This window comes from Asparagus officinalis, chromosome 8 (assembly GCF_001876935.1).
Source record: "Asparagus officinalis chromosome 8, Aspof.V1, whole genome shotgun sequence".
In the NCBI taxonomy this organism is placed as follows: Eukaryota; Viridiplantae; Streptophyta; class Magnoliopsida; order Asparagales; family Asparagaceae; genus Asparagus; species Asparagus officinalis.
The window spans coordinates 85,876,700-85,890,601 of NC_033801.1; the positions used below are offsets into that span (position 1 = coordinate 85,876,700).

At 38.5% G+C, this 13,902-nt stretch overlaps 1 protein-coding gene across 1 annotated transcript; it reads right to left on the reverse strand.

Moving 5' to 3' along the window:
• LOC109820088 lies at nucleotides 1,401-10,940 on the reverse strand. The gene is made up of 4 exons (XM_020386157.1): nucleotides 10,752-10,940; nucleotides 3,452-5,295; nucleotides 2,647-3,355; nucleotides 1,401-2,223 (listed from the first exon to the last, which is right to left on the reverse strand). The coding sequence occupies exons 2-4, from the start codon at nucleotides 5,229-5,231 to the stop codon at nucleotides 1,611-1,613; spliced, it is 3,102 nt and encodes a 1,033-aa protein (XP_020241746.1). The 5' UTR covers nucleotides 5,232-5,295; nucleotides 10,752-10,940; the 3' UTR covers nucleotides 1,401-1,610.

The window sequence follows — 13,902 nt, forward strand, 5'->3', positions numbered from 1 at the left end:
ATCATCAGGACGCTTCTGGGCATAACAAATTTCTATGAAAATTCACCATTACGAATAAATCAACAAGACAACAGCGAATTGAGGAGGCATCCTCAGTGGTAGTGACAATATAACGAAAATCGTCATCACAAAAAAAAATTCCGATAATACGTGCATTAGTAATGCATCACCGGATGCCATGACAAGAATAATAATCGATAAAAAAAAAAATTGGTGGTTGAGATTTGCATCAGAGAGATTCCCATCTAGACTTTGTCATCATCCTCGTTAGAGATCTAACGAGCTGCTGATGTCCCTGTCTGTTTTATCGTCACTTGCAACAAATTTAATTCAAACGTACCAAAAAGAAAAACGGATAATTATGAAGAAAAACGCCTCAGATTTAGATGCTTTTCATGGTTTTTTTTGTTGTAAACAAATAACCTCAAAGTATATTTAAACCCATCACAGGCAGTGAAAATAAACAGCATGTAGAAAACACAAGCAGGATTATGAATTTGTATAAGAACAAGTAAAAAGGATTTTTAAAAAAAATTAATTAAAAGATTAGCAGACAGAAATTATTGGACCGACTCCAGAAAGAGGGAGAAACACAGGCGGAGGAGCGAGGAGGAGGAGAAGAGAGTAGAGCGAGATGGCGGCTAGGGTTGGGATTTAGTCTCATTATATAGAGGTTTTTGCAGTACTGAAGTTATTGGGCCCTTATTCGTTGGCCCAAGCCCGATCTATATTGTTCCGCCGGATATATGGGTTAATCCTTGGCTAAATGGCGCTTAAATACCCTAATTTTTCACTATCTTTATATTTAAATAATCTAAGTTGTAAAAGGTAGCATAAAAATACCCCAGGTTATCTACAGTTAGAATTAAGCTAGTGCCGATTAGTTTTGATGAAAATGTCCTCTATTAAAATATTAATAATAAATTAATATGGGGGAACATAGTGATAAATTCATGTGTACTATGCATATGGGAATATTCCTAGGAATATTCTGTTATCTATTTAACAGAATGTAGCAGTGTGATACTTTTTGATAACTTAGAATATTTAGGTGTAAAGGTAGTGAAACATTAAGGTATTCAAGTGTCATTTAGCTTTAATTCTTGGATAAATTTTACTAAACGAAACACAAGTGTGGATGATATGCGCGAAACTATCAAAGTCGTAAAATTAAACCAACGATTTGAGCTATAGGTGAGTTTTTCCAACTCGATGAAACCTGTTTTAATTTGATACAGGCTTGGTTTAGAAACATAGTCCTTAGTTCGGTAAAAATTAGATCCGAGTTGAACAAGTAATTTTATATGGACCAAAGGAAACAAGAACCGAAGGGGATCCAAACTCAAGAGTTCCAGAACCAAAGTAAGATACGCACACAAGCGGAGCGGCCCATACATGAATGAAGATTCTGAAACATGCGACTTTCATTACACTTTTACTCCTTTCCTTGAATCAAAATGTATGTTTCTCAACATTACAGAAATTTCAAAAATCTCCATTTCTGTTGCCAAAAAGTTCCCTGGACGAACAAAGAGATAAATACAGCAATTACAATAATTTGAACAACAAAACAGGATCTAACAAGTGAACTCAATATTTGCTAAACCTCATCAATCCTTGGTCTCCCCCAGGGTGAAACGAACAAATCTTCGAACCTTGATATTTTCTCCTAAAGCAGCAATAGTCTGCTTCACCAAATCCTTTACTATCAGCTTGTCGTCTTTGATGAAGGGCTGCTCCAAAAGAGCAAGTTCTCCCAGCCTCTTTGAGATCCTCCCTTCTACTATCTTCTCCTTTATGTTGTCAGGCTTCGACTTCAAGTCATCTCTTTGCATCTCGATTTCTTTCTCCTTGTTCACTATATCCTGCGGGATATCCTCCACAGAAACATACTCGACTTGTGGGCATGCCACCACTTGCATTGCAAGATCATCCACCAACTCCTTGAACTTTTCGTTGCGCGCCACAAAGTCAGTCTCAGAGTTGACCTCAATAAGAACACCAATGCGAGAGTCATGGATATAGGAAGATATCCGACCTTCTACAGCCAGACGAGAGGATTTCTTGTCTGCAGATGATAAACCCTTTTTACGGAGATACTCCTGTGCTTTCTCAAGGTCTCCTCCAGTTTCTGTTAGAGCTTTCTTGCAGTCCATCATGCCAGCGCCTGTTTCTTCCCTCAGTTGCTTCACCAGTGCAGCTGACACTGCAGCAGCTGGTGGTCTGCAATATTACAGTTAGAACATTAAGATAGAGATTTAACCATGTAAAAATAATGTGGATATGGATTAATGCATTTTTAAAGCTGTGACAGACGACAAAATTCAACTCTTAACTTTTAGACGTCCTTAAAATTTCTTTTTCTCTATTTTTTCCCTCCGTCTAACGGAATAAAAGAAAACGGCTGGTATTGTGATTCTATGTCCAAAACAAATAAAGCTATTGAATAATGACAGCTGAATTTAACTACTTTTGGCAGTGCTTACTTAAATTCTTCAAGCAACGCTTCAGTAAGAACTACATTTTCAGTTCATACACTAGATTAAAGATCTTAAATGATCGTGAAGTATGAAAGGTTACCTCATTTACACCTTGAGATGATCACAGAAATCTACTTGTGAAAAGAAGAAGAGAATAGCGACTTACTTCTCAACAGTTTCCTGTGTTTCAACTGGCTGCTCTTTTGGAGCAGCTGCAGGTGCTTCTTTTGCTGAAGTTTGGGCAGCCACCTCAGCAGCGAAGTCCTGGCTCTTCTTCTCCAAGCCCTCCCCAAGATTATAGCGAACAAAACGTCTCACTTTTATATTTTCTCCAATCGTTGCAATTGTCTGCTTCACCCAATCTTTGACCACCATTTTGTCATTCTTAATATATGGCTGCTCAAGCAGTGCAAATTCTTCAAGTCTTTTTCTGATCCGTCCATCCACAATTTTCGACCTGATATTCTCTGGTTTTGAAAGGAGGTCCTCCTTCTGCATTTCAATCTCCCGCTCCTTGCTCACGATTTCTTCAGGGACATCTTCAGTGACCATGTAGCGTACTTGAGGACAAGCAGCCACTTGCATGGCCAAGTCATCGACTAACTGTTTGAAAATTTCGCCTCGAGCAACAAAGTCAGTCTCACAGTTCACCTCCATGAGGACTCCAATTCTGCTGTCGTGGATGTAAGATCCAATTCTTCCTTCAGCAGTGGCTCTACTGGACTTTTTATCTGCACTTGCTAATCCTTTCTTTCTGAGCAATTCCTGTGCTTTAACAATGTCTCCTCCAGTCTCAGATAGAGCATTTTTGCAGTCCATCATACCAGCGCCACTTTCTTCGCGCAACTGTTTCACAAGTGCTGGAGAAATTTTTGCTGCACAAGAAGCAGGAAAATGAAAATCAATATATTTAGTATTAGTGACTAAAAGCAAAAGTGTGATAACTCTGAATATGCACTTGCGTGTATTACCAGTTTGTCCATTTGAGGTTTCAGGAATCTCTGGGGTTTCAGGAATCTCTGACTTGGCATCATTTGCATCAACAGAAACCGCTTTGCTCTCCATCAATACAGGTGTTTCTGTCTCCAATTTATCTTCTACTGTTGTACTTTCTGCCTGAGTTTCATCACCTTCTTCAGGAACTTGAATTTGTTCTGATAATATCCCACCATCAACTTGTCCAGCAGAACCATCACCTGTTACAGGATCAGCTGACTTCCCATTTTCTTGAGAACTCAAACTTTTAGAACTTGTCTCATCTTCTGAGACACTTGCATTTCCTGTATCAGTTTCTTTAACTTCACCTGATACAGTAACCTCATCAACAACTGGAGCTTCATTGATTGCCGAACTTGTATCAACTTCAACACTGGGGTCCTGCATATCCTTTAATAAGGTCTCGGAAACATCATTGACAGCCTGAGGCAAATTTCTTTCAGGTTCCTCAACATCGTTTACGTGTTCAGTAGAAGTGGACTTTGCAGAAGGGCTTTCCTCAAGGACCTCTTCCGAAGCGGTCGACTCATCTTCTGTGAGAGTGACTGAATTGATGATGGCATCATCAACCTTCTCCTCTATCTCTTCTGAATTCTTCTGCAAGCTTATATTCTCAGAAGACTTCTGGGCTTTCTCTCGCTCATCCAAAAAAGAAGAAATGACTTCATTCTTGCGGAAAGCCAACTCAAATGGGTTTGTTGCTGCATGCCAGACCCCCTTATTAAGTTGCCTATTCAACTCCTCAACATCTTCTTCTTTTTTCATTGTTAGCGTCACCCTCCCTCTCGCAATGCGCAATACTCGTACATTGACTTCTTGACCAACCTGCAATGAGGAATTCCCCGAAACATTGCCAAACCCTTCAGATTCCTCAGACACAGGAATAAATCCTTCTTCTCCATCAGGAAGTGACACAAAAGAACCGGCTCTGATTGTATTCTTGACTGTGCCAGTTAGAACCTGTCCCTTCACGAAATTTGACTTTTTCTGCTCATCACCACGCTTCTGAGCAGATCTTGCAGCATTTTTCCTTGAGGATCTGGGCCTGTCGCTACTTTGACCAGTAGAACTTTCTCTTCTTGGTGGCATCTTACGGGCATCATCATTATCACGCATGGTTAAAGAGATACGCTTAGTCTCCATATTTGCTTCTACAATCCTCACTTTGACCTCTTGCCCAACAGAAACAAGTGAAGCCACATCCTTCACATAATCATCACTCATCCTAGAAACATGCACCAGACCATCAGTAAATGCTCCAAAGTCCACAAAAGCACCAAATGGCTGAATAGATCTCACTTTCCCCGTAAAGGAAGCACCAGGAACCAAATCTTCATCCTTTACTGGTGGCATTTCACTTTTCCTTGCAGGTCTAGAGCGCTTAGTTCTATCAGAAGTAACAGTAGGATCTTTTGGAGCAGTTTCACTTGTTTCAACATCACTGGTGGGATCTTCTGTTGTTTTCTCTGCATCCTCAACTGAAACAGAAAGATTGGGCTCCTCTACTGTTACATCAGCCCGTACAGCTGTTATGCTTCGGATTCCTGACCCATGTTTGGCAAGGAAACCACTTCTATAAATCTGAAATAGACGTAATGACGACTGAGATGACAGAAATCTTTCTGAAGATGGTGTCAATCGGTTGTGATTTCCATTGATATTATGTTTCGTCAACTGAATCTCTTTCCTTGTAGTGAAAGTAGCTCTTGGAAAGAAATGGATGTTGCCAGTAGAACAGTGAATAACTGGTGTCATGTTGAATATAGCCTTCAGAATCAGGATATTTATCAGCAGTTAGAACCTTGCATTCTTTTTTGGACTGCAAATGAAGAAATATAGTTGATTTAATTTGTTAGGATATACTTGTTAAAATAAAAAAAAGAAAATTAAAAAGTCAAGGACGAATATAATTATGTCCTCTTTTCTCCTTTTCATATTCTTTCTTTTTCTCTTTTGAAGGCTTACCTAAACTGCTCCTGGCCTTCCCTTCCATAATTTAAAATACAACAGCCCAATACTAAAGACCTATTCCAAGCATCTCAAGGAGGATATCTACCTTCTGCTCTCACAACTTTGGCACATATACCACATATGTCTATTTGAACATACACTACTTTATCATCACTCATTGTCATCTAATCCTTTCCCATTCAAGTGAATATGAAGTATGGATTAGAAGGTTCCAGTAAAGACTTGACAATTTTACAGATCGCCAAACAACTTAACATCAGGAAAAATGAAGGATTCAACAGATGAGAGAAGTTTGGCTCTAAGGTAATTTGGTAGGCATGACTTACATATTTTATTATACAATTTATAATTTTGCAACCGAGAAGCAAGCCCCCTATATTATTTAAGACGAAAAAAAGAGTCTACAAGAAGATTTGTCACAAAGAAGTGCACTCAATTCTGAAGCATTGATAAAACCAAATAGAGAAAGAAAATTCATCCCCAAGCATAAATGATTATTTGACTTATAATGAACAAGTGGATCACATTACATGCTTATTATGATACATACCGCAAATTCACGAGTATAGTTATAATTAGAGAACTCACAATCAATGATGACTATGGATAACAAAGCCCCGCATGCATACTTATGACAGTAATCTAAATCAAATCACTGTATGCATTTCAGATACTAGGAACAACGGCCTCATACTCTACATTAAGAGAAGAAAGTGAATTCCAACTTTACTGAAGTTCTTGAAGAAGTCATGACATCTGAATAACAACTTTAATATATATTTTTTTGAATAATCAACACCTAATTTACTAGAAAGAAAATACTGTCAGAAAGAGAGAGACTATTTTATGCCTTGTGTAAGTGTTCTCACATAAACTATCCACGCAACATACTTAGGCCCGAAGGTCTACGACCAAAGAACGTTATACGATCAACAAGGTTGTGTTCTTTATAAGTTTCGAGATAATAATATCATCACAAGAGATTTATGAATCCATCATCATCAAAAATTTATGACCTGGACAATGAAATTTAGACCAGGGGCATAAATGGCTACACATATAATACAGGGGCGTTGTATCAGCAATTAATTCTAGAGAGAGAGAGAAAGAGAGATCTCATGAACTCAGAAGTTAACTTTGTAAGAAACTCATATGCACTGATACTGCAAGCACAAAATCAAATTAATAGTTTTGAGTCCTTCAATCCATAAGTCACCACCAAGATGATTATAGTGGGCAAAAATCATGAACGGTAGAAATTATAGTAGTTAAGCATGAGCATGCACAGTGTGTAACATTACGTGATATTTGGCATTTGCTTCTTTCCCAATCAGACCAAAGGCTAGCCCACAGTTCCACAAGACATGCAGATGATTCAAAGATGTGAATTTGTATACTAGAACAATGACCATTGTGTCTACCCAAAGCATCCGTATTGCAAATGTTCTATTAGATGAATAGCTGTATTTCTTCATAGTGGTCATTAATAATGTATAGAGCCTACTTATCTAAGGATCACACTACATTCATAAGTATCCCAAATTTGTCCCCTAAGAAAAGTATTTGACTTCCTCCCTTTTACAATGCTTCTGATAATCTTCTTTGATTCCGTAGTGACCTAAGTGCCAAAGTAAGGTAAAATAAAATTCTATAATAACTTTTTTCAAACAAATAATAGTAACAATAAGTATAAAAATATAAAAGGAAGTAGAAAGAGACCAGTATAGTTTTCACCAGTATACTACAATGAGATATTTTTCAAAGAAAAAAGTAAACTACAGGAGAAGGCTCCACTGTAATTGCTGCATATCCTGCGTGTCATATTCATGTTCACTTGAGAGAAAACATAAAACCTATCCCAGTGCTAATTCTGGAAAGAACTACTTTATTTCATGTACTAGCAACATCAAGGATCTTGCCATGTCTAACAGTGTTTTGTTCCTCGTTCTTCGTGAAATTTTGTTCTGAAGTGTATAGGATGGTCAATTGTTGGATGATTGTTTTCTTCTCACACAATTTTTTGAATTATTCTGATAGATACTCACTACTCGCAATATTTTCAGGCATTGATATTATCAACCTCTGCCAAGTGATGTTGTAAGCACACTAGTGCTAAGACTTTTCACTTGTGGAAGATCAAGTATGCCAGATTGTATCATGTATACTCATATATAAAGCGATGAAGGAGCCACAGTTCGTGCCTTCACATTGACCGGTATGAAGATGTCAGTATGGATTAACCAATTAGTGACAATACAAATTTCACCTTTCCAAATTGTGTTCTTTTTGCCTTTTTTTTAAATAATGCTCACAGCTGGACTAGTTAACTATAGTGAGCAGGCAAAAAGATCACCTTGAACTAACCAATTCACCTGATCTTCTCCCTTCTAATCTAGCATGCCAAATAACATTATCATCATAGAATTTTACAAAAACAAAAAAATTCCTATCATTAATATCCGAAACTTAGAAGCTGTTCAAAACAAAAACAAAAAAAATGGTCAATCAGAACTAATCAATACAAAACACCATCACTCTCATTGAGCGTGTATTGGGTGATACAATACCTTAAACTCGATGTTATTCAATTTTTTGCCTCTTCAAAAGTAAGTGATAGTTGTCTCAGTAGGCACAATGTAATATCACAGATTTAAACAATTCATGTTACATGTTTAATGAGAAAAAAAATCAACTTCAAAACAAATTTAAATAAGCCAACATTTAAAAATTAGTAAATTAGGATCGAATTTCCTGTAATGCTCAGAACCTATGTAGCATGGGTACTTCTATCTAGAATGGGTACTTCTATCATGAAGTCATCCCTGTATCCTATACTCCATGCCTGTACTGAACACTAACACTTCTGTGGGCACTCATTGGATAAATGCATGCATTTATTTAAACATGCACTCAATTATGTAATACATATGTTAATTTGAAACACTTGTTATACACTTATGTGATGTATATCTTACACTTCACATCAACTTCTTGAAACTCGTTGGAAACAGGTCGGGTTCATTTCAGCCTGTACCAGTTTAGGACAATAACTTTTAAAGTGTCATTTGGGTACACATCAAAAAAAAATTCTATATACTAAAGAAAGATAAAAATTGTTGTAGGAATTTTAATTCTCATAACATGTGGATGAAACAATATTGATATCATGTAATTATTAATTTCAAGACACACATGCGCACGCACACAGAGTCGTATCCCCATTCCCTAACTTTTACAAATTGTGGTGCCCTATACCTGTACCTGCACCCAACCCCCTCCCATGTCTGTAACATCTCGGAACTACCTTGATGATCTATACTCTTAAATTTTGCAATTAAACATGGTGCATAAAAATACGAGACCATTTAGGAGCCAACATATGTTGCATCCTCCAAATAATATACATGTTCAAACTTACAATTTTAAAATTTTTAATATGATTCAAACATGACATCAGAGATTGTATTATGTTGTCGGCCTATATTTAAAAAATAGTTTTGAATTTTTTGTCATCTAAAGTTCAAAAAGTAGGCTCATCACTACTCCGCTCGGCATAATAGAACTCTCTGAGAGAGTCATTATACGAGCCAAAGTCAATAACATTCCTAGTGCCAATCATAAACTCCTCGGTAATCTTGTCAGCAATTAGTAAAACACTCTGAGGTCATTGTTGAACGTTCCGAAATCAGAAGACATGATCATCGAGACCTCATCTTGATCGCCTACAAGCTAGCTACTAGTGTATCGTATGGCTTGTTTCAGCAATACAACTTAAGGATTCACCCGTTCAAACACAGCATGCTCAACCTAACCACAAGTTGTTGCACAGCATGCTATCATGCATAGAGTGTGCATGCAGCTCCCAACCCATCTCCAAAGTGTACGTCAGTGCATGCGGCAAGTTCCTGAGGGACCGCCACTCAGTCTGGTGCAGTGTGAGCGATCCACAGGTTGCAAGAAAATCCCTCGAGAAGTGCAAAAATTCTTTCCTATATGCACATAAGTTATGGTTCATGCAGGTTCTATTTCGATGGTGCATCTGTTTGGGAAATTTCCTCACACCAACAGGATTTATTGTTGTCGTAGCCGAAGGAAATCCTGCGATGATGACATACTTGTAAGTATCCAACCTAACTAGCGTTACAGCTTGGTCGAAGCCCTACACTCCATGATCTTAATTTAGTTTATAGTCGAAACATGATAATACAAAAGTTAAAACTAAGATCATCATGAACTAATTAGATTATGAATCTACAAATAATCATTATCTCACAAACTAGAATTGGTCGATTCTTGCACTTTGATACCATGCTAAGATCATACTGATATGTAGTATTTATACCAACAGAATCATGTAGAAGCATAAAGATGTGCAGACTTGATATCGCATCTCACAACCATTCATAGATGGTGGGTGAAACTAATCAAAATTGATGCCTTCAACATCTTGGCAACAGGAGATGCCTCAATAATGATTCCCCCCCTAACCACAATGCTAATTCTGACATGTCAAGCAATAAAAATTGATGAAGGAATACTAAATTCCATTGGTGATAAATTACATACCAAACGGCCCAGAGATGGGGTTATTTATAACCCTCATCAAATCCTTCTCCCAATTGCAACAAGAAGCCACTCGTCCATTGATGAAATCTAATGTCTCACAAAATCATCATCGACTAGGACTCAAACCAAACCCTTTGAGGACAAGAATCCTATCTAGGACCACAATTCTAAAACATAAGATTCAAATTGATCACTTGCCCAATTCCCGAGCACTAGTTCTGTCCCAACCAGCCCAGTGCAGCGGTCTGGCACGGACACGGCCACCTGCCCAATTGGGTGGCTTTCAGCAGTAACCAATCGCTCGCATGGCAAAACGTCCAATTTATTTATATTTCATACACCAGTTACATGAAAAGAAGATCCAAGGTGTTCATCTGAAAACTTTCATTCGCACCAACTCATACAAAGGGATGACGAGAACAGTAGCAGAATCTCCTAAATTCACATTTTCTGAATGCAACATCAAGAATGCTACTCCGTCAACAAAATCAGCGGTTCTTAAAATTACCCATTTTGAATATTTCCAGTTTTCCCAACACTGTAATCGCCTGAAGAATCAAAACATTCAGAAGATGGAGGGGGGGGAGTATACAGGACCACAAAGCAAAGCAAAGCAATCCAAGTAATGGAATGGTACTCAATTAATGGGGGAAAAAATATAATAATTTGCAAAGGTACATACAAGGAAACGAAGTAATTGAAACTAAATTGCAGGAAAGAGGATGGAAAAGAGAGAACCTCTGGTTTTGGGGGGGTTCGGACCGAGAGAAGACAAGGGAGAGCACTGCACTGTTCTCACTGCAGCAGAACTCAGGAAAGAGAGGGAGAGAGCGGGGCAATCACTTCATCTTATCCTCTATTTTCTGTGAGAGGGAGGGAGAGTTGAGGCTGTGGCCGTAACAGATAACGAGCCGGGTCGGGTCATCCTTCGTTTGAGAAAAGCGCACGCTTTCATTCATCTTTACCGTAGCATTGTTAGTATTTGTTTGTAGAAAAAAAAGGGAGTCCGTCTCGAATATTTGAGCATTCTGTTAGACCTTTAAATATATTTAATGACTATTAAGTTTTGATAAATGGATTAAACTATAGGTTTCTAAATCCGTACGCGGGTAGCGTGAATAATGCACCATTATTAGACGTACTTAGCACTTTTCGCGCTTGTCGTTGCCGCTTAAATATTCTAATTTTTATATGTTTGAGTATATTATTTTTAATATTATTTTGAATTTTTTAAAATATGAATAGACAAGTGACTGTTGAAAAGTGTTTGTTTGATCCAAGAGGTGTTTTGAAAAGTTATTACTGTTGGAAGTACCTTTTCAAACCTATAAATAGTTTATGGTTTTAGATATCTTCACTTCACTTCTTTTTCAAAGCTTTTCTATCAAAAACATCTGCAATACTACAAACTTCTTTCACAACAAATTAGTGAAATTTTCTAGATTTCCTTACTGAAATTTTTATTTTCTGTTGTATCCTGGAAAGAAAATTTGTATTAACCCGAAGCAACTTTGAATATTAATTAGGGAAAATTGCTTCCAGCCCCCAAAACAACCCAGAACGCGTGCTCTGCCCCCCAAAGACTTTTCAACGTGCCTTTTCCCCCAAAACCGCCCCGATTTTTTCCAGCCCCCAAACGAGATCCCCAGGCCAGCTTCGTTTAAAACGCCGCTCGAAATGCCCAAAATACCCTTCGCAGCCTGTGTTCCGTCGCCTCGTCCGACGGAAACCCATCGTTTCGACTGTAAGGCATTAAATGGTGATATGAATGACTTTTTTTTGGGGGGGGGGGGCGGGATTCCATTTCCCTCCAAAATTATCATCAGATATTATCACCAGTATATCCCCCTTCAAGCTAAGTTGTTCCTTCCACTTAATTCTCCTCAATAAAAGCCTCTTCGATTCTTCAACCACTCCCTGTAATAAAATGGCGATGGATCTCTTCTATGCGTGGTAACGAAGGCAAAAAGCAGCAAAGGTGGTGACGGTGTATTCGTCGTTATCAAGAGAATACAGAAATAATCAGCTTGAAATACGAGTGGCGGAAAGGCTTAAAAATACCATGCAATCTCTTTTCACTGAAGTTCATATGCGAAAGGAAAAAGAAATTCAGCATTTAATTGACAATGACGACGACTTAAATTTGAATGTTCGAGTATTGTCGGCGTAATGGATTTACAGACGCGAATTTGTATGCCACCTCCGCCTGCGGAATCCTCACTCGCGAACACGCAGACTACGCCGGAAACTGCGTAGGAATTACACTCCAGATTTCCTTTTGAGTTCACTGATAGGTTTTGCATTATTTGTTAACCTCATGCATTGGTTGCTTTGTAATGGGTGTGGCTGCCAAGGTTATGTAAGCACTGGTTGTTAAAGTTATTTGTTGCTGTTACGTATACTAGTTGGTTGCTAAGTTAAGGTGTTTGATGTTAGTATATGCGTTTGTGTTAAGGTCACGAGTCTGCCCTTAAGTTAAGGTTAGTTGTTAAGGATATGTGTAGGTTGTTACGTTTATGAGTTCGTTGTAAGGTTATCAGTTCGTTGGCTAAGGCTATGTATTTTGATTTATACTTCAGGACAATACCCGACAGAAAATTCGCGGTGCGCAGGATACCCGTTCACAAACCTGTAATGATGAGTGCGTATTCCTAATGACAACCCCACCGGCGACTCGATCATGCTACTGGAAGACATGCTAATCACCAAACAAAGATCCCAACTGAGTGGCACACCTCCATACGTGAAGTTGGTTAGAAATTTGATAGTGCTGCTGAAGTTAGATTAGCACTTCAATACATTCAATGGCTAAACGGTTCGAGTATGATTTTTACCCACAATGAACAAAGACGCATAAGAGTCTATTGCCGATTCAAACACACACATGGTTGCCCTTGGATGTTGTTTGCTTCCCCTCAGAAATTCGTTATCATGTCCATTAAAGAATTTCGAGTCTACCCACACCTGCGGTCAACATGGAGCAAATGCTGGCAACTCAAGGGCATCAAGGAAGTTCATTGCTAGCCAAATACAAGCTAATTTTGAAGGTATGGCCAGATCTTCGTGCGGTCGATATCAAGAACGACATGCTCTCTAATTTTGGCATCAAGATTAACTATAGTAAAGCGTGGTGGAGCAAGGAGACAGCTCAATAGGACCTGTCGATGACGATGATGGCACTAGCGAGTCACTAAGATGGTCCTTATCGTTTTTATTCTTCTGAATCACTCTTACCTTTTGGTTGCTAACTATATGTAGTAGTTGTTACTTGGCAGTTCGACGTTAAGTGTAAGTGTTGGTGTTAAACTATACCGTATTAACGTTTGTTTACAAGTTATCGTGTTCGTCGTTAAGTATACGTGTTGGTCGTGAAGTTTGAAAAGATCATTTGTTATGGTTATGAATCCTTCGGCTAAATGCACTGCTTTGGTTGTTATATTCATGCAGTTGAATCCATGGTGCATGGCAAGCTAATCCAGGGAGTCGTGTTTGTTATTGATGCGAATGACAGGAGGTTCAGGCGACTGTTTCATTAGTTATAATGCTGTATTGAAGGGTTCATTGCTGGGTGTAGGCTCTAATTGTTTTTGGAATGGATTTATTAAAGATCGTTACAGAGGCATACTACTTAGCTACTGGGTATGACGGCAACCAGGGAATATTTCCCTTAGGCTTATTGCGTATGCGACGCAAGAGAATGAGGTTAACTGAAATGGTTCCTTACAAAGGATTATGGAACTTACATGTATGATTAGGGAAAATCCTTACCAACCTGCCACATCGACTGGTAATGATTTCCAGAACCCGACAGGTATCAGGGGCAGGCAGTCGAGGAATTCTTTCAGATGCATTCCATCAAAGTGTGTTCTGCATCTAGTCGCGAGAATTG

Bases quoted from the DNA above. Each gene is read 5' to 3' on its own strand.
- LOC109820088 (XM_020386157.1), bottom strand. From the start codon at position 5,231: ATGACACCAGTTATTCACTGTTCTACTGGCAACATCCATTTCTTTCCA. The intron at 3,356-3,451 runs GTAATACACGCA...CTTCTTGTGCAG, and splicing joins AACCTCAAATGGACAAACTG to CAAAAATTTCTCCAGCACTT. The intron at 2,224-2,646 runs GTAAGTCGCTAT...GTAATATTGCAG, and splicing joins ACACAGGAAACTGTTGAGAA to ACCACCAGCTGCTGCAGTGT.